Source organism: Entelurus aequoreus, linkage group LG19, assembly GCF_033978785.1.
Source record: "Entelurus aequoreus isolate RoL-2023_Sb linkage group LG19, RoL_Eaeq_v1.1, whole genome shotgun sequence".
NCBI classification, from domain to species: Eukaryota; Metazoa; Chordata; class Actinopteri; order Syngnathiformes; family Syngnathidae; genus Entelurus; species Entelurus aequoreus.
In genome coordinates, this window is record NC_084749.1 from 29247215 (window position 1) to 29272305 (window position 25091).

Genomic DNA, 25091 nt, shown 5'->3' on the forward strand with positions numbered 1-25091 from the left:
AAAAGGGAGAACAATATGATAAACACAGATGTTACTGAGATATAGTTAGCTCACGACTAGAAAGTGTAATTTTTGTATAACTGAAATTTGGTAGAGCTAATAAACACATTTTACAAGTTAGTAAATAGGCATCAAGGTTCAACTGCCCAAACTGTACTTAATAATATTTTAACTGTTATTCGGTCACTCAATCCTTATAATGGAAGTTATAGCACATACTAACCCCTCATTGTCTGGGTCCAGTATCACGGACAATTCTGACAGTACCAGCCCAGCCATAAAGTGCTGCTCTCTGAAGGGCACAGACAGTTCAAACATGTTTGCTATTTTCTGGTCCTGGACATGTGTCGAAAACCCAGAGCTCTGTGACAAAGAAGAAGAAGAAGAAGAAAAAAAAAAAGAGTCAAACACATACCGTATTTTTCGGAGTATAAGTCACTCCGGAGTATAAGTCGCAACGGCCGAAAATGCATAATAAAGAAGGAAAAAAACATATATAAGTCGCACTGGAGTATAAGTCGCATTTTGGGGGGAAATTTATTTGATAAAACCCAACACCAAGAATAGACATTTGAAAGGCAATTTAAAATAAATAAAGAATAGTGAACAACAGGCTGAATAAGTGTACGTTATATGACGCATAAATAACCAACTGAGAACGTGCCTGGTATGTTACCGTGACATATTATGGTAAGAGTCATTCAAATAACTATAACATATAGAACATGCTATACGTTTACCAAACAATCTCTCACTCCTAATCGCTAAATCCCATGAAATCTTATATGTTTAGTCTCTTACGTGAATGAGCTAAATAATATTATTTGATATTTTACGGTAATGTGTTAATAATTTCAAAGATAAGTCGCTCCTGAGTAGGGCTGGGCGATATGGCCTTTTTTTTTAATAACGCGATATTTTAAAGGCCTACTGAAACCCACTACTACCGACCACGCAGTCTGAGAGTTTATATATCAATGATGAAATCTTAACATTGCAACACATGCCAATACGGCCGGGTTAACTTATAAAGTGCAATTTTAAATTTCCCGGGAAACTTCCGGTTGAAAACCTGTAGGTATGATGACGTTTGCGCGTGACGTCAATGGTTGAAGCGGAAGTATTCGGACACATTGTATCTCAATACAAACAGCTCTGTTTTCATCGCAAAATTCCACAGTATTCTGGACATTTGTGTTGGTGAATCTTATGCAATTTGTTTAATGAACAATAGAGACTGCAAAGAAGAAAGCTGTAGGTGGGATCGGTGTATTGGCGGCTGGCTGCAGCAACACAACCAGGAGGACTTTGAGTTGGATGGCAGATGCGCTATCCGACGCTAGCCGCCGACCGCATCGATGATCGGGTGAAGTCCTTCGTCGCGCCGTCGATCGCTGGAACGCAGGTGAGCACGGGTGTTGATGAGCAGATGAGGGCTGGCGTAGGTGGATAGCTAATGTTTTTAGCATAGCTCTGACGAGCTAAGTTAGCTTCAATGGCGCCGTATAGCAACAGCATTGCTAGGCTTCGACAGGCGGCACAGCATTAACCTTGTGGTTACAGGTCCAGTGTTTGGTTCGGTGTCTCCTGATAGTAGTATTGTTGATCTTCTGTCTATCCTTCTAGTCAGGGGCTTATTTCTTTTGTTTGTATCTGCATTTAAGCACGATGCTATCACGTTAGCTCCGTAGCTAAAGTGCTTCACCGATGTATTGTCGTGGAGATAAAAGTCACTGTGAATGTCCATTTCGCGTTCTCGACTCTCATTTTCAAGAGGATATAGTATCCGAGGTGGTTTTAAAATACAAATCCGTGATCCACAATAGAAAAAGGAGAAAGGTACAAGGGCTCATTGGATTCCACACTAAGTTACGGTCAGAGCGAAAAAAGATACGCCCTGAACTGCACTCTAGTCCTTCACTCTCACGTTCCTCATCCACAATTCTTTCATCCTCGCTCAAATTAATGGGATAATCGTCGCTTTCTCGGTCCGAATCGCTCTCGCTGCTGGTGTAAACAATGGGGAAATGTGAGGAGCCCTTCAACCTGCGACGTCACGCTACTTCCGGTACAGGCAAAGCTTTTTTTTATCAGCGACCAAAAGTTGCGAACTTTATCGTCGATGTTCTGTACTAAATCCTTTCAGCAAAAATATGGCAATATCGCGAAATGATCAAGTATGACACATAGAATGGATCTGCTATCCCCGTTTAAATAAGAAAATGTAATTACGGTAGGCCTTTAAGGCCATATCGCGATACACAATATATATCTCAATATTTTGCCTTAGCCTTGAATTATTACTTGATGCATATAATCACAGCAGTATGATGATTCTGTGTGTCTACATTAAAACATTCTTCTTCATACTGCATCAATAAAGTACTATCTAATCTAATATATGCTACTTTAAAACTTTCATGCAGAGAAGGAAATCACGACTAAAAAAATCACTATTTTTTTCATACGGTGTTGATCTGGAAATGTTTGCCTCGGCATTTTGATGGTGTGGGCGTGTGGCACCGAATGGAGATGTTAACATGCGGAGTAAGAAGTCTTCATTCTCTAGCAGGTGACTTTTCAAATGATGCTACATATTAGCAGTAATGCTACTTTTTATAGCAACGCTTTTGCCCCACACTTGACAAATTACATTTGTCTGTTCGACATATTCCCACTTGAAGCCAAACCACCGCCAGACGATGGACCCCCAGCTGTTTTTTGGGGGAATTAATTATTCCTTCATTTGTTACCAGATTCACACCTTCTCTCTCTCGTATTACCACTCGCACGGCTGCGCTAGCATCACAGCTAACGTTACCCATGCTGCTACCTCTTTGCTGCATGAGGGCGTATACGTATGTGACGTATGACGTGACAGTATGTGATGTATGTAAGAAGGTGCGCTTGTCTGTCTGTGAGAAGGAGACACAGGAAAGAGCGAGGAGAGCCTGTAGTGTAATGCCAGCAGCTAAAAGCAACTGCGTGAGAACGTATACTCAAATATCACGGTATAGTCATTTTCTATATCGCACAGAGACAAACCCGCGATATATCGCGTATATGGATATATCACCCAGCCCTACTCCTGAGTATAAGTCGCACTCCCGGCCAAACTACGAAAAAAACTGCGACTTGTAGTCCGAAAAATACGGTACATACAAAGAAAAAGGAACCACAGTATCACCTTAGGGACTATTTTGAAATGTGTTTTTTTCTAATTTACAGTTCCGATCCATTGATTTTTTTCATCATTACTAGTAATGGCTTTAGTTACTGAATGGAGTATATGGATTACATGACAAAAACAAGTAGCTAGGTATCAATTTAGTTAAATTATTAAAGACAGTAACAGCTGCAATGTCTTTTTTAAATTCAAATTTAGCAACAATTTAAGATCTGACCTGTGAAGTTGCTGAGGAGACAGACGGTGACGGTGAGGCAGGCGGTGTGAGCAAGCTGCAGGGAAGGTTAAGAGTGACGTAGTGTTCATGACTGCACACTATTCTCAAGAAATCAAGTCTCAGAGACTCCAAGGTTGGGTTTTGCAGAGTGAAAATCTTGGCGGAGACCTGTTTAAAGAAACATTATCTAATTTAATACAGAAAGAGAAAATGTATAATCACAAGTAATTATGTTTTGCATGTGTTTTTACTTTTGCTAATTTGTAATAGCTCAACTCAAGAGTTTTAAATACTTTATCATAAATTGTATTATCAAACACAAAAATGTCAAAATCATTTTCACTTGACTAATATATAAATTATGCGTTGTCATGACAATGGCAAAGACAATTATTCTCTTTATCATGAAACAAATACCTCCAAATAATATTAAATGAATTGAACGTTATTCATTAGATGTAAAAAGTACTGTGGAATGTGTCTCTGCAACCCATCCTCTTAACGAGCAGTGAGAAGCCACTGCTGTGTTTCCCACTGTACTTTCAGGCCACTTGAAATATGCTTTGTTGTATGTACAAACGTTTCATGCACTCATTGTGTGCGTGCAGCAGAGCAGTGTTGTCATTAGCTACTGTACTAATTGCTACTTTGTTTGCTTTTACAACCTACTATTAATGTTTACATTGTTTCTAATGAAGAAATTTGCTTCAATATACACATTTTTCGATTTACGAACCCCGTTAAAGAGGCAATTAAGTTTATTAATTAAGGTTCAACTCTATTATGAAAAAAACGCAATGTTTTATGTTTAAGAATCCTAAGTGGGTACTTACCTGCTTCCAGTATGCCTTGACAAGAGTGAAGACAAAGCCTCTATCCATGACTGACAGCAAGTCATTGAGAAAGAAAGCCAGACTTGTGTTCAGTCTCTCAGTCAGTTCCAGATCCTGATAACAAGAAGCACAAGTAACTATTTGTTCTGCTTTATAAAATACAACAAGACTGAATCAGAACACAGGTAGTAAAAATATACAAAAAGAGATGCAATATTATCAATATTCCATCAGTTACTCCAATCAAGCTGCACGGTTTAGTCAATGTGGCTTGAATCTGTTTTAGTGGATGTGTTTGTCTCAATGTGTTACCTTCTGGAAACGCAACACAATGTCACCAGCAATGGTGCTGACCAGTGCTGTAATGTCATCCATAAAGCGTTCTGGGAATCGGTTCTTTCTGGGCGACTCCAGGCGATCAGCAAAGTAAAGGTGATGGATAATGCTCTTCACCTGTGGTTTTAAGAACCATGATATAAACACACAGAATACTGGGTTGTCATGTAGTTTATACAGGGTCTGCTATGACTTGCAGGGACATGCATTTACCGGGCCTCTAACTTAATAAAGACATTGGATGTTTCATACCATAAGCTCAAAGAAAAACCAGGCCTGCTGGAGAGCTCCCTCCCTGACGCTTCCACTGCTCACCACCCACTGGAGGGCCAGCTCCTCATGAAAGAGCTGCAAAAGACAGGAAGGTAGCAAATACAAAGGTAATCACATGGATGAATAAAACAGAACACCAAAATGTACATGATAAACAAGAATGTCATATGAATCGTTTGCAGCCAACATTACATGTTATGCATTCAAGTGTCTAGTAAGGCTGTAACGATATAAAAAGTTGTAATTACAGTTATTGCAGCCATAATTATCACCGTTATCATTACTATCATGGTACTGTTGAATGTGCTCTTAAAGTGGAACTGCACTTTTTTGGAATTTTGCCTATCGTTCACAATCATTATGAAAGACAGAAGGAAGGATTGATTTTTTTATTAATGCATTCTAAATATTAAATACCGTATTTTTCGGAGTATAAGTCGCACCGGAGTATAAGTCGCACCTGCCGAAAATGCATAATAAAGAAGGAAAAAAACATAAATCGCACTGGAACTATGAACTATGAAAAAAACTGCGACTTATAGTCCGAAAAATACGGTAAACGTAAATAAAAGTCCGCTTACAGCGAAGCCAAGCTCCGCTATTTTGCCCATAAAATCCGATAAATAACCATTCACAAAGCACCAACTAAACTCAATTTACGTTTCGTGATTTTAATATTAACCAAGTATTAGTGATATTGTTATTATAAGCGCTAACTGTGGGTTCCGTGCCGAGGATAGATATAGATATATATATATATATATATATATATATATATATATATATATATATATATATATATATATATATATATATATATATATATATATATATATATATATATATATATATATATATATATATATATATATACTTTCCTTGGCAGAAGAAACAAATACTTTTCTGCCTTATAAGAGGTTTTTTTATGATAAAGGCAAAATGGGAACAGATGCTAATGTGTCTTGTATTTGTGTTATCATCTAAGATAGCTAGGGACGGCGTGGCAAAGTTGGTAGAGTGGCTGTGCCAGCAATCGGAGTGTTGCTGGTTACTGGGGTTCAATTCCCACCTTCTACCTTCCTAGTCACGTCTGTTGTGTCCTTGGGCAAGACACTTCACCCTTTGCCTCTGATGGCTGCTGGTTAGCGCCTTGCATGGCAGCTGCCGCCATCAGTGTGTGAATGTGTGTGTGAATGGATGAATGTGGAAATACTGTCAAAGCGCTTTAAGTACCTTGAAGGTAGAAAAGCGCTATACAAGTATAACCCATTTATCATTTATATTTATAGCGATTAGTGCTCTAGTTGCTTTTCCCGGAAATAAGCAATGTCACCGTGCAGTGAGTTTTTCAAAGTGAGGTAATCAATCACGGTTTTTACAATAATAAACATTTTAAACGGTAAAAGTAGTCGTCAGGAGTTTTACCGAGGTTTATCATTATGACGGTAATCCGTTACATCCCTACAGTCTTATTAGGCACTAAAATTGATCAAGACAAGCTACTGCTTAAGGAGGACCTTTGATGAATTTTGTCTTTTCTGACTTATAAATGTTACATTGTTGGACACTTGTGTTAAACAATGCCAAAACGTCAAATCGTAATGTTCATGCATTTTGGTGTGAGCTTGCATGCAGTTTTGGATGCCTCTGTTCACGGGGGTTTTGCAGTCTGGCTACTTTGTGACATCACAATGAGGTGGACGCTCTTATTTAGACATTAAGTCAAGATCTCAGCCAGAGGAGGAGGAACTTCTGCCCCTTTTATTCAGGCTACGAGAAACCACAAAACAAGGTAAGATAATGTATTATTTTTGTCTAATCGTGGCATGCGCATAACACCAATGTGCAACAAACAGTGACATAAATGCTGCTAAAAAACAGCTTTTCAACATAATGTTTTTTGAGGTGACAACTTCCAGATATTTATTTAAACAGTGGACATTTTCAAAATATAAATGATATTTAGAGAGAGGGTGGAGCATGGTTTCATTTGCAATTTGGGAACGCCACAGAAACAAAGACAGACTCAAAAAACGGGTTATTAAAGTGACAGTGAAGCAAAAAATTTAAGCAAAATTTACAACAAAACAAATCCGATACGTATTATCTACATTTTCACACAAGTAATTAAAAAAACAGAATGCAACCATAGGCATCATGCAGTCTTATGGCCATGCAAATTATATAGAAGTTTACAATGTTACTTACCGCTGATGATACAAAAAGTAAGAAATGCCAGTGTGTATCTGATTTGTGTGTTAACACAAATCAAGTGTCATAATTCTAATTAATGTGTGCATTTGTTTAAAATGTTCTCCACCAAACATATACTCAAGACCACAATCTTACAAGTATTGAAGTCTGACCTATTTTAAATTAAAAGTAATCAGTGCCTTCTAAAATTGTACATTTGAAATTGCTATGATTTCTTTCCTGACCCTTTAAGAGTACTTAATTAAAACTAAACAAGGAAGCGAACCTTGAGAAGCACTTGAATGTTCTGGAGAAAATAGTTACACAACACATGCTGATATGCATTATGTCAGGTCTCATGTTGACAGATCATAGACATCTTTTGAATTTCTGCTCAACCTAGAATGATGATCATTCATCAACAGCATACACACAGTTTTGGAAATAACAGTACTTGCAAGACTCATTCCATTAAAAAGGTTCAAAACAATCAGTTATGATCATTGACATTCAGCAAGACACCACAACCCACAAACAACACTGAACAATCTGGAGCCATACTGTACATCCACAGACAAGACAAGTGAGGGGGCAATTAGAGGATGGGGTGTTTTCCTCCCCCAGTGCAAGTGGCTCTACCTTTTTTGTGGGCAACCGTCCTGTTAAAGTTTGCAAGAAACTGGCGCTCTCTGAGTGCGAAGACATGCGATTGCCACAGCGCTCCATGGCCTATGGGTGGAATGAATGGAAGGTGACAACAACATTAGTGGAGGAGCAACAAAAGCATGTGGTTGCACCTTTTCTTTACAGTATAAAGCAAAAGGTGTCTGGATTTCTACACACAACACCTTTCTATGATGTCTTACACACATTTACACACATACGGACACACAACAACTACACACACGACATGGCTAACATTTTGTGGCACTGGATAATAAATCTTAAAATATAAATATTGTAATGTAGACTCTTATGAGACTGTGATTAATAATTAAGGGTTATTGCTTTTAATAATGCTGGATGTGGACATCACATGGCATGGTATGTTACTAGTGTCAGATCAACATAGGACAACTCACATATGAAAATAGAAAGTGAGAAAGAACACACAGACAGACACATTCATTCCCATAGAACATGCTCCAGTGAATGGAATGAGAGGTTAGTAGGAACCCATGCAAATGAGCGGGGGCTAAATTAAAGACAATGAATAATTATGATTATAGTAAAATTATGACATAATTATGCTAAGGAAGAGGCTGATGAACACCACTCTTTTTCTCCACTTTTATTATAATTACAACTCTTAGTTTCCCTGATTAAATGTATTTCAAATTCATAGTTTATGCCCTGTTCACACTGTCATGTGATCGCTACGATTAACTACTCGTCTCCACTTCTATTATAATTACAACTCTTAGTTTCCCTGATTAAATGTATTTCAAATTCATAGTTTATGCCCTGTTCACACTGTCATGTGATCGATACGATTAACTACTCGTAGCTGGTCATTGAATCAGTGATTACATTTTTCCTCAGAAGATAATTTTATTAGGTTTTGTGACGCAATGGTTGACGCAATGGTTGACCCGTTCAGATGTGATCAGATACGATTGGCGCGCCGATTTGATGTGCTCTTGTACGTTCTCATACGTCAGTTATGTTCTGCTGTGCTCTGAAACGATTTTGGGTGCCCATTAGACCTGGTAAACCAAAGAGGCTGATGTATGGTCCTTGCTTATTTCGTTGAGGACATTCACCATGGCAGGAGCTTCTGATGAAGATAACATCACATTTAGCTAACATCACATTTAGCATACTATTATATAGTGATGTCATTGCCCTAGAGCAAGAAGTGGAACAGCTACTACGCCAGCAGACAGAAGGGCCAGAAGAGCAGTAGTGAGGCAGTTGGGAGTGCATCTACGCGTATCCGTTTGTGATGTCTTTGGAACAGGTCATCAGTTATAATTATGTTATCTAATTATGATATCTAATTGTGCGTAACATATCGTATTGGATTGCAACTCAGCAAGTTGGAGCATTTTTCCTTTTTTCCCCTATTTGATCCCGATGAACACAATTAGGGACCATGCTTGCTTGCGTTCTGACAGGTTCTGAGGAGACTAGATGCGATTAGCAAGACAATAGTTGGATCGTAGCAATTTTTTGAACCATCCACAGTTTCTCTACGATTGCCATGGCGGACATGCTTCATGTCAAGTTTAGATGCAATGTAATACGCTCACCACGACAGCTCCATGTTTCATTCCACGATGCCAATCATCATCCTAATCATGACACTGTGAAGGGGGCCTAATTAAAAAATGCAATGGTGTGTTTTAGGGATGTAACAGACTTAAAATTTAATATCACTGTTATTGTGACCAAAATGATCACAGTTATTATTATCGCGGTATTGTTGAATTGTGGAATTGTTGAAGTACTTATACACACACTAAAATCGTTTATTTTAAATAATTAAAACCAATAAACCCAGTGTTAGAAAGACCACTATTTTGCACGTTTTGTATTTCTTGTGCTTCATTGATAAGCGTGTTCAGGCGGGCTTTGTGGCGTCCTCCTTGAACGCACCGTAAAAACACCTCTTGAGTATATATCGATCTCTCTGTTCAATATGCACAATTGAATAGCTTAGTTGCTCAGACAGCAATGTGTTTAAATAAGTTTAGATTGGGTATGTTGTTTTTTGAATGGGGAAAGACGATAATGTCTCTTTCTTTTTCATGTGAGCATTTAAGCTAGCGTTCAACCTTCAGTTTATCAAAGTGGGGCTATCGATCATGATTTTTGATCATTTTCATTCAAAACGGTAATACCAGTAATAACTGTGAAGGGTTTTACCGCGGTGATCATCCATCCATTTTCTACCGCTTGTCCCTTTCGGGGTCGCGGAGGGTGCTGGAGCCTATCTCAGCTGCGTTTGGGCGGAAGGCGGGGTACACCCTGGACAAGCACAATTGTTTATTGTTACATCCCTACCATGTTTACATGGAACGCAATCATCTTATTCTAAGTACATTCATCCATGTATTGTCTGCCGCTTGTGCCTTTTGGGGTCACCTGGGGGCTGGAGCCTATCTTTCTGCCGCTTGTCCCTTTCGGGGTCACCTGGGGGCTGGAGCCTATCTCAGCTGCACTTGTGAACAAGTTGCCACCTCATTGCCAACCATTTATAAAAAAAATGGTTTGTATCGCTTTACACATTTTTACACATCAACAAATACTTGGAATCTTGCACTAGTATTACAAATAATCTTGCAAACAGCTTTTTAAAATCAGAACAAGAACAGCACAAAATATAACAGATGGGTGTTTACTGCGATATAAAAACATGTGAAAGTGCAACTACAGCATGTTCATCTATAGCCTACTCTAGCATAATCAGATAATGTAGTGTATTTTGTTAGTATTAGTGAGCAAAAAATTGTTAAAATTAAAAATAATCATTATTATTTCAGTCCAAGTAACCACAGGCATTGTCAAAGAAACCGCTGCATAAACCAACTACAGTACTGTACATACATAATACATAATAATTACAGAGAAAAAGAGAGGTGTTCAGTAGGGACGCAAGTGACTATAAGATTAAACACCATCTACATGTGGGGTGATCATGGGGGCAAGCTGACATTCCCATTTTTGGGATCATGGGAGAGTTGTGACTGTAATTTTAGTAGACTACTGAAATATTATGAAGTTTTGGTATAGTAAAATTGTCTATTTTGAGAAACAGGAAAACATTTTTTGTCTTGTACTACTTGTGTGCAAACTAAATAACTTTTAATAAGATGATGGATCATGGGAACACAACACCAAAACTCCAAATATGTCAGTTTTCTTCCGGGGTGAGCATGGTGGGTTATTTTTAGTGGAGCAAATGAAGCAATGCAGAGGGCGGGGCATTCATAAAACCACCTGCATGGTTTCTGGAGGAGACCCAGGGCTGGATCCCCAAGGGGCACTCTTACAACCCATGGTGTGTACCCAAGAGTTGGACCGGTCTAAGCCCTAGGGCGGCCATGGTCAAAATGACACAAGGCAGGCAGGAAGCAAGGCAATAAGCGAGCAGCATGGAGGGAAGGAGGAGGGAAGGAATATTCACAAGTTAAAGATGTTTAGAGGTCAGGATTGCGGGATGGTTACAAGGGCCAAAAATATCATCTGTCAGTAAATAAAAAAATCACCACAGTAAATAACTATTTCATGCTTTAGTAAGAATTCACTTCCCCTCACTCAGAAACACGAATAGAAAAGTAAAATATTAACAGCACATGAAACATTCAAATTCAACACAACCATTGAAGAATCACAATACACCAGCCACTCACTCACTGGTTAAAAATAATTTGGGGCGGAGTCAAAAGTAATAATGAACACAGAATACAGTACATGTAAAGATGTGTACAATAATAACATTCACAAAAGAACCAGAGCAATACGTAGAATAATGCTACCTGTGCAGTGTGACATTAAAATATAATCAACTTTTTGTATCCTTTTTTTCAATCAAAACCGAATGTACAAGAGTTGTGCATTTTCTTCACAGCATGCAGCTGAATAACAGGTTAGCGATAAGATGTCCAGACTGATGTTTACACACTATATCTAGTTTACATGCTGATGAAATAGACCTCAAGGTCACTTGTGAGCATGGAAGGTAGACAACCCGGCGTGGGTAATGACGACAGAGTCAGTGTTATACTAGATATCTAAAATAAATCACAAAATCAATATGGGCCTAAGATGTCAGCGCTAGTAAATATTGAAGTTTGATAAGCACGTGCAATGTGTGCACGGAAGTCAAAGAGTGCAATGACATCAAGTGGCCAACAGATTTACAGTCGTGGTCAAAAGTTTACATACACTTGTGAAGGACATAATGTCATGGCTGTCTTAAATTTCCAATAATTTCTACAACTGTTATTTTTTTGTGATAGGGTGATTGGAGCACATACTTGTTTGTCACAAAAAACATTCATGAAGTGTGGTTCTTTTATGAATTTATTATGAGTCTACTGAAAATGTGACCAAATCTGCTGGGTCAAAAGTATACATACAGCAACATACATTATCAATTTTGGTGATGTAGAAAAGTTACAATCAAATCAAATTAGCTTCATGGCATGGCCTCTTAACTTCATGTGAGTGATTATGATTGATGACACCTGTTGACTTTTCTGAACGCATTTAAATAGAGCTCATGTGATGCAGTCATTAGACTCTGTTACAAACGCGACAATGGGAAAGTCAAAGGAAGCGTGTTTTGCATCGCCATGGACTGAGAGGCTACCATGCAAGAAGGAAGCCCTTGCTCCAGAAGCGGCACCTTAAGGCTCGTCTAAACTTTTCTGCTGATCACATGGACAAAGATAAGACCTTCTGGAGGAAAGTTCTATGGTCAGATGAAACAAAAATTGAGCCGTTTGGCCACAATACCCAGCAATATGTTTGGAGAAAAGGTGAGGCCTTTAATCCCAGGAGCACCAAGCCTACCGTCAAGCATGGTGGTGGTAGTATTATACTCTGGGCCTGTTTTGCTGCCAATGAAACTAGTGCCTTAAAGAGAGTAAATGGGACAATGAAAAAGAAAGATTACCGTATTTTCTGCACTATAAGGCGCACCGGATTATAAGGCGCACCTTCAATGAATGGCATATTTCCAAACTTTGTTCATATACAAGGCGCACCGGATTATAAGGCGCACCTATGCATCCATTAGATCAGGGGTGGGCAATTAATTTTCACTGGGGGCCGCATAAGCAACCCGAGCACTGCTGGAGGGCCACACGACAATATTTCAATTAAATTTTGCTCAATACTTTTTTTGATATACCGTAAGATAAATAATAATGATGATAATAATAATAATAATTAATAATAATAATAATAATTTAATTTAACCTAACTTAACTTTATACAAAAGCAGATTGCTGTTGATGGTCACTTTATCCTGCATTATCCAACATTTTTCCCCATCAGATTTGGACAACCATCTGTTGTTAAAAATAGTTTCTAATCGTATTTATTTTATATTGTTTTTTATATTGGTTTTATATGTAATTGTTTTTTCTTTTTATTCAGTCATTGGTGGAGCTAAGGATAATATTTGAATATTGTTTTTAATATTGTTGTGCAGCACTTTGGAAACATTTTGTTGTTTAAATGTGCTATATAAATAAAGAGGATTGGATTGTCACACCTGCCAGCTTGTCCCATTTCAGTCCTAACATGTCCAAACACACATTTACCTCTGTGAACAAGTCATTACCTGTGGTTGTCTCTTTAATTGACTGCATGGCTGCCAGCTACTCCGTGATTTGAAAGTCTGCAGTTATCCCACGTAAGAAGAAGAGCAGCTGTGTGTCACGTACATCACAGATCTCATCCAAAGCCAGAGAAAAACAGTCCATGTCTCCGGGCATATCAGCGCAACAGAGTCCAATAAGCACTCCTTAATAAACTCTCAGTCAGAAAACGCCTTACTTTTTCTGGCGCTTTTGTGAGAAATGACGAAACTTGTCCTGATGGCTGCATCTCTGGGGGTGTGAAATATGGCAAAAAGTCCTTGTTGGGTTTGCAGTTTTACCATCAACGCATCGGCCTCCCTTGTGCGCACTTCATCAGACACATTCCGGTATTTTCCCTCGTGTTTCTTCGTGTAGTGGCGATTAAAATGATATTCTTTAAACACAGCAAGCTGTGTACCACAAATTAAGCACACAGCTTTACCATTAATTTATGTAAAGAAATACTTGCCAGTCCATGTCTTGTTGAAAACACGCCATTCGTCATCAACTTTTCTTTTTTTAGCGTCTCATCACTTGTCTCTATGCACCTTCACTCACAGGTTCCCCCCGGACATACGGCATAAATAACACATTTCAAAATAAAAGCAGCACAGTTGTATTGCGCGCACGACATAGATGTTTTTTAAACTTTATTTTGTAATTTGTGATTGCGCCGTTCAATTCACTCACAATCGCACACGCGCATACGTCCACACAGAAGTAATACAAATAACGCTTTTCAAAACAAAAGCAGCACCGTTGTAATGCACACTCGACATAGATACTTTTTGAAATTTATTTTGTAATTTATGATTGGCCTCACGCGGGCCGGACAGGGGTGCGCAAAGGGCCGGATGCGGCCCGCGGGCCGTACAATGCCCATCTGCATTAGATGGAGCTGCGCTAAAGTGAATGTCAACAAAACAGTCAGATAGATCAGTCAAACTTTATTAATAGCTTACAAACCAGCGTTCTGACAACTCTGTTCACTTCCAAAATAAATAAACAGTCAGTGACGTGGTGTTTTGTTTATCTTTTAACAACAGTAAAGTATAACAAGTAGTGCAACATTTATATCACATAGTGGAGGGGAACTTTTCCCTGATTCAATAAACACGTAAAAAACAGTGATACTGTTACGGTAAATCAAACGTTAGTGCAATCACAATATAGTAACACTCGAAATAGTGCAGAGCAATAACAATATCAATAACTCAACGTTGCTCAAACGTTAATGTCACACAACACAACACACGAAATAAACATGTAAAGCTCACTTTATAAAGTTATTCCTCATCCACGAATCCCTCGAATTGTTCTTCTTCAGTGTCCGAATTAAACACCATTGATTCGTTTATGTTAAATTCTCTCACTGCTGCTCTATTCCCGTGTTCTACTGAAAATGAAGTCGGCGGCTGCTTACCATAGAAGAAGTTCTTCTTCTTCTACGGAGGAAAATTAAGTTGGCGGCTGCTTACCGTAGAAGAAGCGCTTCTTTTTCTACGGGGAAAAAGAAGTTGGCGGCTGCTTACCGTAGTTGCGAGACCTAAACTTTATGAAAATTAAGTCTAGGTTTGTTGTGGCTCAATATTGGTCCATATATAAGGTACACCGGATTATAAGGCGCACTGTCAGCTTTTGAGAAAATTGGAGGTTTTTAGGTGCGCCTTATAGTGCGGAAAATACGGTACCTCCAAATTCTTCAGGACAACCTAAAATCATCAGCCCGGACGTTGGGTCTTGGGCGCAGTTGGGTGTTCCAACAGAACAATGACCCCAAACTAGGGCTGGGCGATATATCGAATATACTCGATATATCGAATATACTTGATATATCGCGGGTTTGTCTCTGTGCGATATAGAAAATTACTATATGGTGAGTATTCGAGTATACGTTCTCACGCAGTTGTTTTTAGCTGTGGGCATTACACTAGAGGCTTTTCTCACTCTTTCTCGTCTCTCCTTCTCACAGAGACATAAAACAAGCGCACCTTCCTACGTACGTCACATACTGACGCGCATGCAACGTCATACGCTACTCGGAGCAAAGAGGTAGCGGAATGGGTAAAGTTAGCTGTCAATCAATCAATCAATGTTTATTTATATAGCCCTAAATCACAAGTGTCTCAAACGGCTGCACAAGCCACAACGACATCCTTGGTACAGAGCCCACATAAGGGCAAGGAAAACTCACCCCAGTGGGACGTCGATGTGAATGACTATGAGAAACCTTGGAGAGGACCGCATATGTGGGTAACCCCCTCCCTCTAGGGGAGACCAAAAGCAATGGATGCCGAGCTGTGATGCTAGCGCAGTGGTGCGAGTGGTAATACGAGAGAAAGAAGGTGAAAATCTGGTAGCAAATGGAGGAAGAAGAATTAATTCCCAAGAAAAACAGCACAGGGTCCATCGTCTGCCGGTGGTTTGGCTTCAAGCGGGAAGATGTTGAACAGACAACCGTAATATGTCAAGTATGCGGCAAAAGCGTCGCTACAAAAAGTAGCAACACTGCTGATTTGTAGCTTTTGAAAAGTCACCCTCTAGAGAATGAAGAGTGCTTGAAACCCCGCATGTCAACATCTCGGCCGGTGCCACACCCAACAAAATGCACTGACCCAAATGAGCCTGGCGTCTTCCATTTCCAGATCAACACCGTATGAAAAAAATAGCCAACAACAGAAGGAGATAATGTCCGCAGTAACATACTACATAGTGAAGGACATGCACTATTTGATTTCCTATTATGCAGCTCATTTTTATTTGACAGTTATTGAAATATCTTGTGTGACATCATGCACAAAGGTGCACTTTGTTTTAAACTATTGTAGTGGCATTCTGTACAAAAAGTGCACTTTAATTTAGTGTTGTTTTGACATGTCCTCTTAGTGACATCATACACAAAAGTGCACTAATAGCTTGTTTTAAAATGTCTCTGACAATCTTGCACTTTCTGTTTTGGAAATGACATGAATGTTTGTGCCACTGCTTAATAACTGTTTAATAAATACAGTTTTGGTAAATTGACTTAGTTGTGATTTCCCTCTCTGCATGAACATTTAAAATTAGCATATATGAATGCAGTATGAACAAGAGTGTTTTAATGTAGACACAAAGAATCATCATACTGGTGTGATTATATGCATCAAGTGTTAATTCAAGGCTAAGGAAAAATATCGAGATATATATCGTGTATCGTGACATGGCCTAAAAATATCGATATATTAATAAAGGGCCATATCGCCCAGCCCTACACCAAACACGTCAAAAGTGGTAAAGGAATGGCTAAATCAGGCTAGAATTAAGTTTTTAGAATGGCCTTTCCGAAGTCCTGACTTAAACCCCATTGAGAACATGTGGACAATGCTGAAAAAACAAGGCCATGTCAGAAAACCAACAAATTTAGCTGAACTGCACCAATTTTGTCAAGAGGAGTGGTCAAAAATTCAACCAGAAGCTTGCGGATGGCCAAAAGCGCCTTATTGCAGTGAAACTTGCCAAGGGACATGTAACCAAATATTAACATTGCTGTATGTATACTTTTGACCCAACAGATTTGGTCACATTTTCAGTAGATCCATAATAAATTCATAAAAGAACGAAACTTCATGAATGTTTTTTGTGACAAACAAGTATATGCTCCAATCACTCTATCACAAAAAAATAAGAGTTGTAGAAATTATTGGAAACTCAAGACAGCCATAACATAATCTTCTTTACAAGTGTAAGTGAACTTTTGACCACGACTGTACATACTGCTTTATAGTGTATATAAAAAACAGGGTAAAAATTATTTCTGAGATAAAAAGTTAGAACCACATGAATGTTTGACAAACTTACCTTGCTGCCAATGATGGAGCGAACCTCATCGTCAGGAGACGTGGGCGTACCAGAGATATCAGGGTTACTATTGCTAAGGCTACGAGAGCGGTTGAGGTTAAGGCTGGCTGGTCGAACTGCTGATCGAGCCATGGTGGCATAGTGAACAGAACCTCCCAGCCCTCCAGGGCCTGGTACAACACACACATAGAAGAAATCAACTACTATTACTAACATTGTCTAGCCACAAGCTCATATGGGCAGATTCTTAGAGAGAACATCTATACTTGCAATAATGTCAATGGAATTTGTTATCTCTTAAACTAAGCAATACTTTTGTATTTGCAAAAGGGGAGCGACAGAATTAGTGAATAGGAATCAATGTATATAAATATGGCTGCTATCTGCATAAATAGCAAAATATGCCACTAAATCATTGACAGTAATAATTCAAAAGAAATGTGAAATGTCAGCAGGGATAACAAATTAAAGCGCAAACAACGAGCTAAAGGAACATTTTGTGACATAAAAAAAATGTAGCGGACCATATGTACCTGAAAAGGATGTTTTGGCTTTAGTAGGCAGGCAGAAGAAAAAATATTGTGGAAGGAGAAAGAAATGTGAAAATGTGGTAGAAAATGTTTAACAGACAGATAGAGACAAGGGATTTGTTGAGGTTGAATGTAAAAACAAGAAGAAGAAAAAAAGTAGTTTTCTCAGAAGTAAAATAGTTTCCATGGTTAAATACCTGCAGAAGGTGCATTAGGGTTGGTGCTGGGCAACCGGAAGACATAATGGATGTATGAAGACAGCAGGCTGTTGCGACCGTGCATGTCCTGGCTGGTGTCAAGGTACTTATGGAGACGGTTTACAATGGATGCCATAACCTCAAATGATGCCTGGCCAAGATTCACTAAAACACATAAACCACAGACAAACAGACGCAAGTACAAAGTTTACTAAAATGATACAGTCAGTCCCTTTGCTGAGATATGCACACAAAACCTGCACATTATATTAAGTGAGGCTTTACTTAATTAATAGTTATTACTAGTCATCAATAAGTGCAGAGTAACAATTATTAGGTGCACTCATGTGTTTTGAAATAAAGGATTTGATTAAATAAAGAATATACGTATGGTTTAAATATGTAATCAAAACAAACATCAATCTTGCCCTATTGATGTTTAGAAATAATTTACCTTGTAACTTAATAATAGGGATGCAAGATTTTCTTTTCAAGCAGATATGATACAGAGAACTTATTTATATCTATTATTTTACAAATTTATATTTACCTGTAGTTTGTGGTCACCTTTCTTTGCGGCAGTTTCTTTAGAAGTGCAGCTTATTTAGCAATGCTGGAGTTTCAAGTGGCTGATGAGGTTTGATGTGTTGAACCTCAATTTATTGTATTTAAAATCTTCGATATGAGCTCTGATACAAACAGTCCTGCAGTGCGTTAACTTGTGCAAAGCTGTCTTATGATACGCACACAAGGTTGGCATTTTCTTGTATTTTAGTCAAGCCATTTATGGGAAGCTATAGGCTACTAGTAAATAGCAGCTATGACGATGAGTGTCCTTAATTGAACAATATTGCAGTCTAAAACACAATATTTGTCAATGTAAATAAGTATCAAATAATTGTAGTTGCATATTACTTACATATACAAAGTCCCCAAGGCAGAAGAGTATAAGAAAGTACACACTAACATGTGTCCGTATTAATCAACTTACTGCGTCATGAGCTAGACTTAATTATTGTGACCACTAGGTATCGCCAACAACAAATTACCACTCTAGTTCAATTTTAAGATGGTGTAAGTATGTCAAAAATTTACTATTGTTCTCAAAGTAATTCCACTTGATCAACACTTTTCTAACATTCCACACTACAAAATAATACAAGTATTTACTATGATTTATGCTGATATATCGGTTTAATATCGGTGTCGGCCAATACTCAAGGCTCCAATATCAATATCGGAAGTGAAAAAGTTGTATCGGGACAACCGAAAACTCCCTAACAATCGACGTGATATTTGTTTACATTGAGCTCAGGGGAAATTTACGAAAGGTTGTTTACAGCATTTAGGAACGCTTAATTTGCTCACCTTCACCCCCATACAGTGTAGACGTAATCTTGTCTCACTGAGCGTTTTTTTTTTATTTTATTTTTTTTTTTAATCTGAACCATATTTAAAGGCCTACTGAAATGATTTTTTTTTATTTAAACGGGGATAGCAGATCTATTCTATGTGTCATACTTGATCATTTCGCGATATTGCCATATTTTTGCTGAAAGGATTTAGTAGAGAACAACGACGATAAAGATCGCAACTTTTGGTATCTGACAAAAAAAAGCCTTGCCCCTACCGGAAGTAGCGTGACGTAGTCAGTTGAACATTTCCGCAAAGTTCCCTATTGTTTACAGTGATGGCGGCCAGAAGTGAAAGCGATTCCGACCGAGAAAGCGATGATTTCCCCCTTAATTTGAGCGAGGATGAAAGATTTGTGGATGAGGAAAGTGCAAGTGAAGGACTACTGGGGAGTGGAAGCGATTCAGATAGGGAAGATGCTGTGAGAGGCGGGTGGGACCTGATATTCAGCTGGGAATGACTACAACAGTAAATAAACAAGACATATATATATTCTATTAGCTACAACACAACCAGGCTTATATTTAATATGCCACAAATTAATCCCGCATAACAAACACCTAGGTGTTGGTTATGCTAGCTCCTAGCTCCCGTCCATATAACCCGCCAATACAATTCAAACACCTGCACAACACACACAATCACTCAGCCCAAAGGACCGTTCACCTAACCCAAGGTTCATAAAGCTTATATATTTACCCAAAGTTACGTACGTGACACGCACGTACGGGCAAGCGATCAAATGTTTGGAAGCGCAGCTGCGTACTCACGGTAGCACGTCTGCGTCTGTGTATCCAAATCAAAGTAATCCTGGTAAAAGTCTGTGTTGTCCCAGTTCTCTACAGGCGTCTGTGTATCGAAGTCAAAGTCCTCCTGGTAAGAGTCTCTGTTGTCCGAGTTCTTCGATCTTGACTGCATCTTTCGGGAATGTAAACAATGAAACACCGGCTGTGTTGTGTTGCTGACTTCCCTCGCAAAATACTCCGCTTCGCACCGACAACTTTCTTCTTTGCTTGCTCAGCTTCTTTCTCCATAATGCAATGAACAAATTGCAACAGATACACCAACACAGATGTCCAGAATACTGTGGAATTATGAAATGAAAACAGAGCTATTTTGTATTGGCTTCAATGGGGTACCGATACTTCTGTTTCACTGGCTACGTCACGCGCATACGTCATCATCCAAAGGCAATTTCAACCGGAAGTTTAGCGGGAAATTTAAAATTGCACTTTATAAGTTAACCCGGCCGTATTGGCATGTGTTGCAATGTTAAGATTTCATCATTGATATATAAACTATCAGACTGCGTGGTCGGTAGTAGTGGGTTTCAGTAGGCCTTTAAATGTTATCAGAATTATCAGTTTGACGTCATTCTGCGCTCTCTCGCAGTTGTTGCGTTTTTCTTTTTTTCTTACATTGAACAATGAGACACATTCTACTAAGTCAAATCCTTGTGTGTTAAACATACATGGCCAATGATTGTGATAATTATTCATGTTGGCCTGGTAATTATTTGTACCATATTTATTGTGCACCCTCACTTAATAGTCAAGGTTTCCACTATATGTATCTGATCCTGGCGCTGCGGCACGGCTAAATTGAAGCCGCCACGCCTTAAAAACTAGGATTTTTTTTTTAACGTGGAAACACAATAGGTAATATATTGTATGAATGGATATATCGCCTATATTATTTAAGCACTATTGACTAGTGATGCACAGAAAATGTGGCCACTGAAAAACTTTGATCAACCGTAAGCAAGGCGCATGCAAGTGTCTGGAGCCTTGGCGACAAGACGAGGACATATTTTTAACCTTCATTCCGTTGTTCCTGTTGATATGGAGATATTTATAATTTTCTAAGTAAAGTTTTCTTTGTAAAATCTAGCATGTTTATATATTTTATCTGTTGTTGTAGACTGTACTCATGTTTAAGAGTACCTGAAAATCAGTTTCCTCTACTTGAAAGACTTATAGCCCGTGTTACATTGTACAATAATAACTACCGGTATTATAAAAATAGAGCAAAACGATATGACAAAATGTTAAGTTTTTGTTATTAGTAGTATTTTAAATGTATAGAAATTATTTTTAGCATATATATATATATATATATATATATATATATATATATATATATATATATATATATATATATATAAGCATCATCAAACAATTATGCAAATAATATGATGATGTCACATTGACCACGTCCCTAGCAGCCACGCCCACACTGCAACATGTAGATTTCAAGCTGGGGGAAACCCTGATAGTATTGGTAATCATTTAGTAAATGCAAAACAATATATGGGCTTTGAAATACAGATTTTAATGACTCTAAATTAGCGAGCTCTATTGCACTGAATACTAGACAAAGTAAAGTTAAGAGTTAAAGTACCAATGATTGTCACACACACACACTAGGTGTGGTGAAATTATTCTCTGCATTTGACCCATCACACTTGATCACCCCCTGGGAGGTGAGGGGAGCAGTGAGCAGCAGCGGTGGCCACGCCCGGGAATAATTTTTGGTGATTTAATCCCCAATTCCAACCCTTGATGCTGAGTGCCAAGCAGGGAGGTAATGGGTCCCATTTTTATAGTCTTTGGTATGACTTGGCCAGGGTTTGAACTCACGACCTACCGATCTCAGGGCGGACACTCTAACCACACAGCCACTGAGCAGTACTTAGTTCACTTAAAATAAACTGTGCTGCCAGGGATTTTATTTATAATATACTAGTGTTTTACTATTTCCTAGGGCCCCCTTCAGTCATGGGCACTTCGCCATCATCATCACTTTCCCAGACCTTACGACACCCCTGCATTATTGAAGATTTTCAGACTCTATCAGAACCGTATAATTCTACTACCCCCGAATATTTAGTAAGTGTCTACGGAATGGAGTAACATACCAATTTGTCCAGCGATGACTGGTGGTCGGACCACAAGCAACACCAACTTGTCAAGTAGAAGGTGAAGGAATCGAACAACTGGTTCCAGCTGGGAAGAGTTCAAAGCAGCCAAGCTGGACTTCAGCTCAGCTTCCAGGTTGTTCTCCATGATTCTCATGTCTCCTATCCTGACTGGGAACATGTGCTCATCAAGGGCATGTACCAAGGCGAAGAACTTATCCAAATACTGGTCCTAGAATAACAGAATGAGAGCGTTTGATCAAACAGGGTACAAGAGGGAACAGAAAAATGTATCACACCGAAAAAGATGGATGCAAATAGTACATCTCTATAAGATACAGATTAAATATACTGTGACTTCAAAAGAGATTTGGAAAGTTAAAGTAAAGAGGAAAAGTCTTCTGTGCCACACTGTAAAGTCATCAGCCATCCCTGACAAAACAGATGAATCACTGGCCTCTGGTGCACTTTAGCCACTAATGTATTGGTGATGGTGATAAATTACAGTGTATGTTTTTAGTTGAAGTACAAATTTATCTGTGCAGTTTATTAGCGTTTTCTGCTGACATTAAACTATAAAACAAATATATAGTTGACATTAACACAAAGAAGAGATGTAATGATGGTTAGACACTATCTTTTAAAGAAAATATTGCAATTACCTGGGTATGGATTGTTGAAACAGCAACCACTTCCACATTGAATACTCCGCGATGGTTGTCCACCCACTTCATCCCTGGGAGGGGAACCTAAATTCCAATAATAGAGTTTTTTTTTACCAGTGATTATGGCAATAGGTTGTGAAATGTTTATCATATTAAAATAAATAGCTGTAAAGAGAATACTGTCTTACATCTGGTGAAAGTACAGAGTACGACTGTGGTGGTTTTTCAAGTGACACTGGCAGACAAAAGTGGCCTGTCCGCAAGCGTCCATTCTGCAACATAGGGATCCACTAAAAGAAAATAAAGAATCTCTGTATATTATCTATTACAAGTGACAGCACGACAGCAACGTCAAATCTATCATCAATGTAAATCTGCCTAAAAGTCAGTGAGTGAGAAAAAACTGTACATGTGGGGAAACCAACTATAATAGTTAATTTTATACAACAAATAACTGTTGGTTATTGTCATTGTAATAGCCTGTTTGGTTATATTTGCTTTACCTTTTTTGAAACCTACCGTGTATCCCACAGGGGTCTCCAGCAGTGTGTTTTGCTTCTGCTGGCAGCTGACGTGATAGAAGGTGAAGAGAATGTGGTGGTGGTCTGAAAGTGAGGCAGGAAGCTTGATCTTGATCTCATCATGAAAGTCCGGGGATCTGACAAAAAAAAATCAAGTGTTAACCATTTGAAGTTACCCTATGATTAAATCAACTTACCAAAATTGTCAAAACATAAATAAACGCATTAGGGCATTTTTGGTTGATTTATTCTGGAAAATAATGAGAAGGCCTTGTCTGTTGCGTAAGATTTAAACAAGTGTTTTAAATAAATATGCAAATATTTTAATTATTTGAAATGAGTCCCCTTATAATGGAAAACTGAAGACAGAGGAACAAATGGAGTCAAGTGTTTCTAAAGGAAGAACATTATGTAACATCTGCAGTTAACACATTTCCATAGTCCTGTGGGGAACTATAGTCTGCTGACAAATATACAAAACTAAACCACACAGATCAAAAACAGGCCTCTGACTGAACTGAAGGGGTGACTTATTTCTCACAGGAACAAACATTCTGTTTAGGCAAAAGTAATGTAAAGTTGCGGTAAGAAATGTACATAAACTTATGGAAATTAATGTAATCAATTTGAGGCTTTTAATTAATTATCTGAAAACATTTCTTTTTTTAAGATGTTTAGGGAGCCACTGGAAAGAAAAAAATAATAACCGGCAAAATATAACCAAATAAATATGAAATCAAACAAATTAATTCAAGCAAAGAAGGCGATTAATGAATTTTGGGAGCATTGAATTATATGATCTTACAGTAAATATGGAGTATATACTTTATAGGCATGGGCGATAAATCCATTTCATTGATAAATTCAAGTTTTTAGTTGCAGATGTTTTTAGAAAGTAAAATATAAATGATTTTTCTCCTCCTGCTCCCGCATACTTTTCTCCCCCAGGAGCTTCTGTCCTCCACCGTGAAAGATACCCACACACATAGCAAAAACATCGGTACTGCTGCTAACGTGAACGAGAGCGAAACAAAATTGTGTTGTCATGTGGCTTGGATTTGCAGCAAAGTTGGTTTAAAAAATTAAAAGAATCCACTTACTAAAAACTAGAGCCCTATAATGTATGTTTGTTTGCATAAATTACACAATGTTACATTTGTGTTTTTAGAAATATTTAAATTTAACACAGAAAACTTAAGTGTGCATTTTAATAGGGATGTAACCATATTGTAAATATCGTGGTATTGCCATGACAAATTTCTCACAAAATTACATTTTTTGTGGTCGTCTTTATTTTGAAAAGTATCAAAAAGTATTGAAACACATAACGATGTACCAAAAATATTGGTGTCGGGACGAATGTGCAAACGTAACTACATAGTCGCTCATGTGACCGAACGAAAACTATACAGTGACGTAGCAAGTGGTGTCCCAATTCCTAGGGAAGATTACGAAGCTCTACCCCTTGTTGCTTAATTTCGAGTGTGTAGTGGTAGTGAGTGAGGGGGAACATTGGGATTGGGCCTAAATCAAGTTTTTTGAGAATTACTCTTTACAAAGTGCAATTCATGTTTGTTCGAAAAAGAACAATTTTATCAAACAATAAGTTTGGAAACAGTAAGATGCACAGTATGTTCATGCCATGTACTCTGGAAATT

At 38.3% G+C, this 25091-nt stretch overlaps 1 protein-coding gene across 16 annotated transcripts in view; it reads right to left on the reverse strand.

Moving 5' to 3' along the window:
• The window catches only part of dock7 (dedicator of cytokinesis 7), a 97912-nt gene that overhangs the window by 35465 nt on the left and 37356 nt on the right, over window positions 1–25091 (reverse strand). For 7 of the 16 annotated variants that reach the window (XM_062028234.1, XM_062028228.1, XM_062028235.1 and 4 more), the window contains exons 17-29: window positions 23432–23570; window positions 23101–23202; window positions 22910–22996; window positions 22248–22479; window positions 17918–18082; window positions 17724–17741; window positions 17191–17360; window positions 7679–7768; window positions 4826–4921; window positions 4550–4690; window positions 4238–4351; window positions 3405–3572; window positions 224–363 (exon numbers count right to left, since the gene is read on the reverse strand). In XM_062028234.1, the coding sequence (XP_061884218.1) occupies window positions 224–363; window positions 3405–3572; window positions 4238–4351; window positions 4550–4690; window positions 4826–4921; window positions 7679–7768; window positions 17191–17360; window positions 17724–17741; window positions 17918–18082; window positions 22248–22479; window positions 22910–22996; window positions 23101–23202; window positions 23432–23570 (1662 nt within the window). Of the gene's footprint in view, window positions 1–223; window positions 364–3404; window positions 3573–4237; window positions 4352–4549; window positions 4691–4825; window positions 4922–7678; window positions 7769–10469; window positions 11075–17190; window positions 17361–17723; window positions 17742–17917; window positions 18083–22247; window positions 22480–22909; window positions 22997–23100; window positions 23203–23431; window positions 23571–25091 lie in introns of those variants that run through there. The other 9 variants (XM_062028236.1, XM_062028232.1, XM_062028238.1 and 6 more) reach the window with 4 other exon arrangements.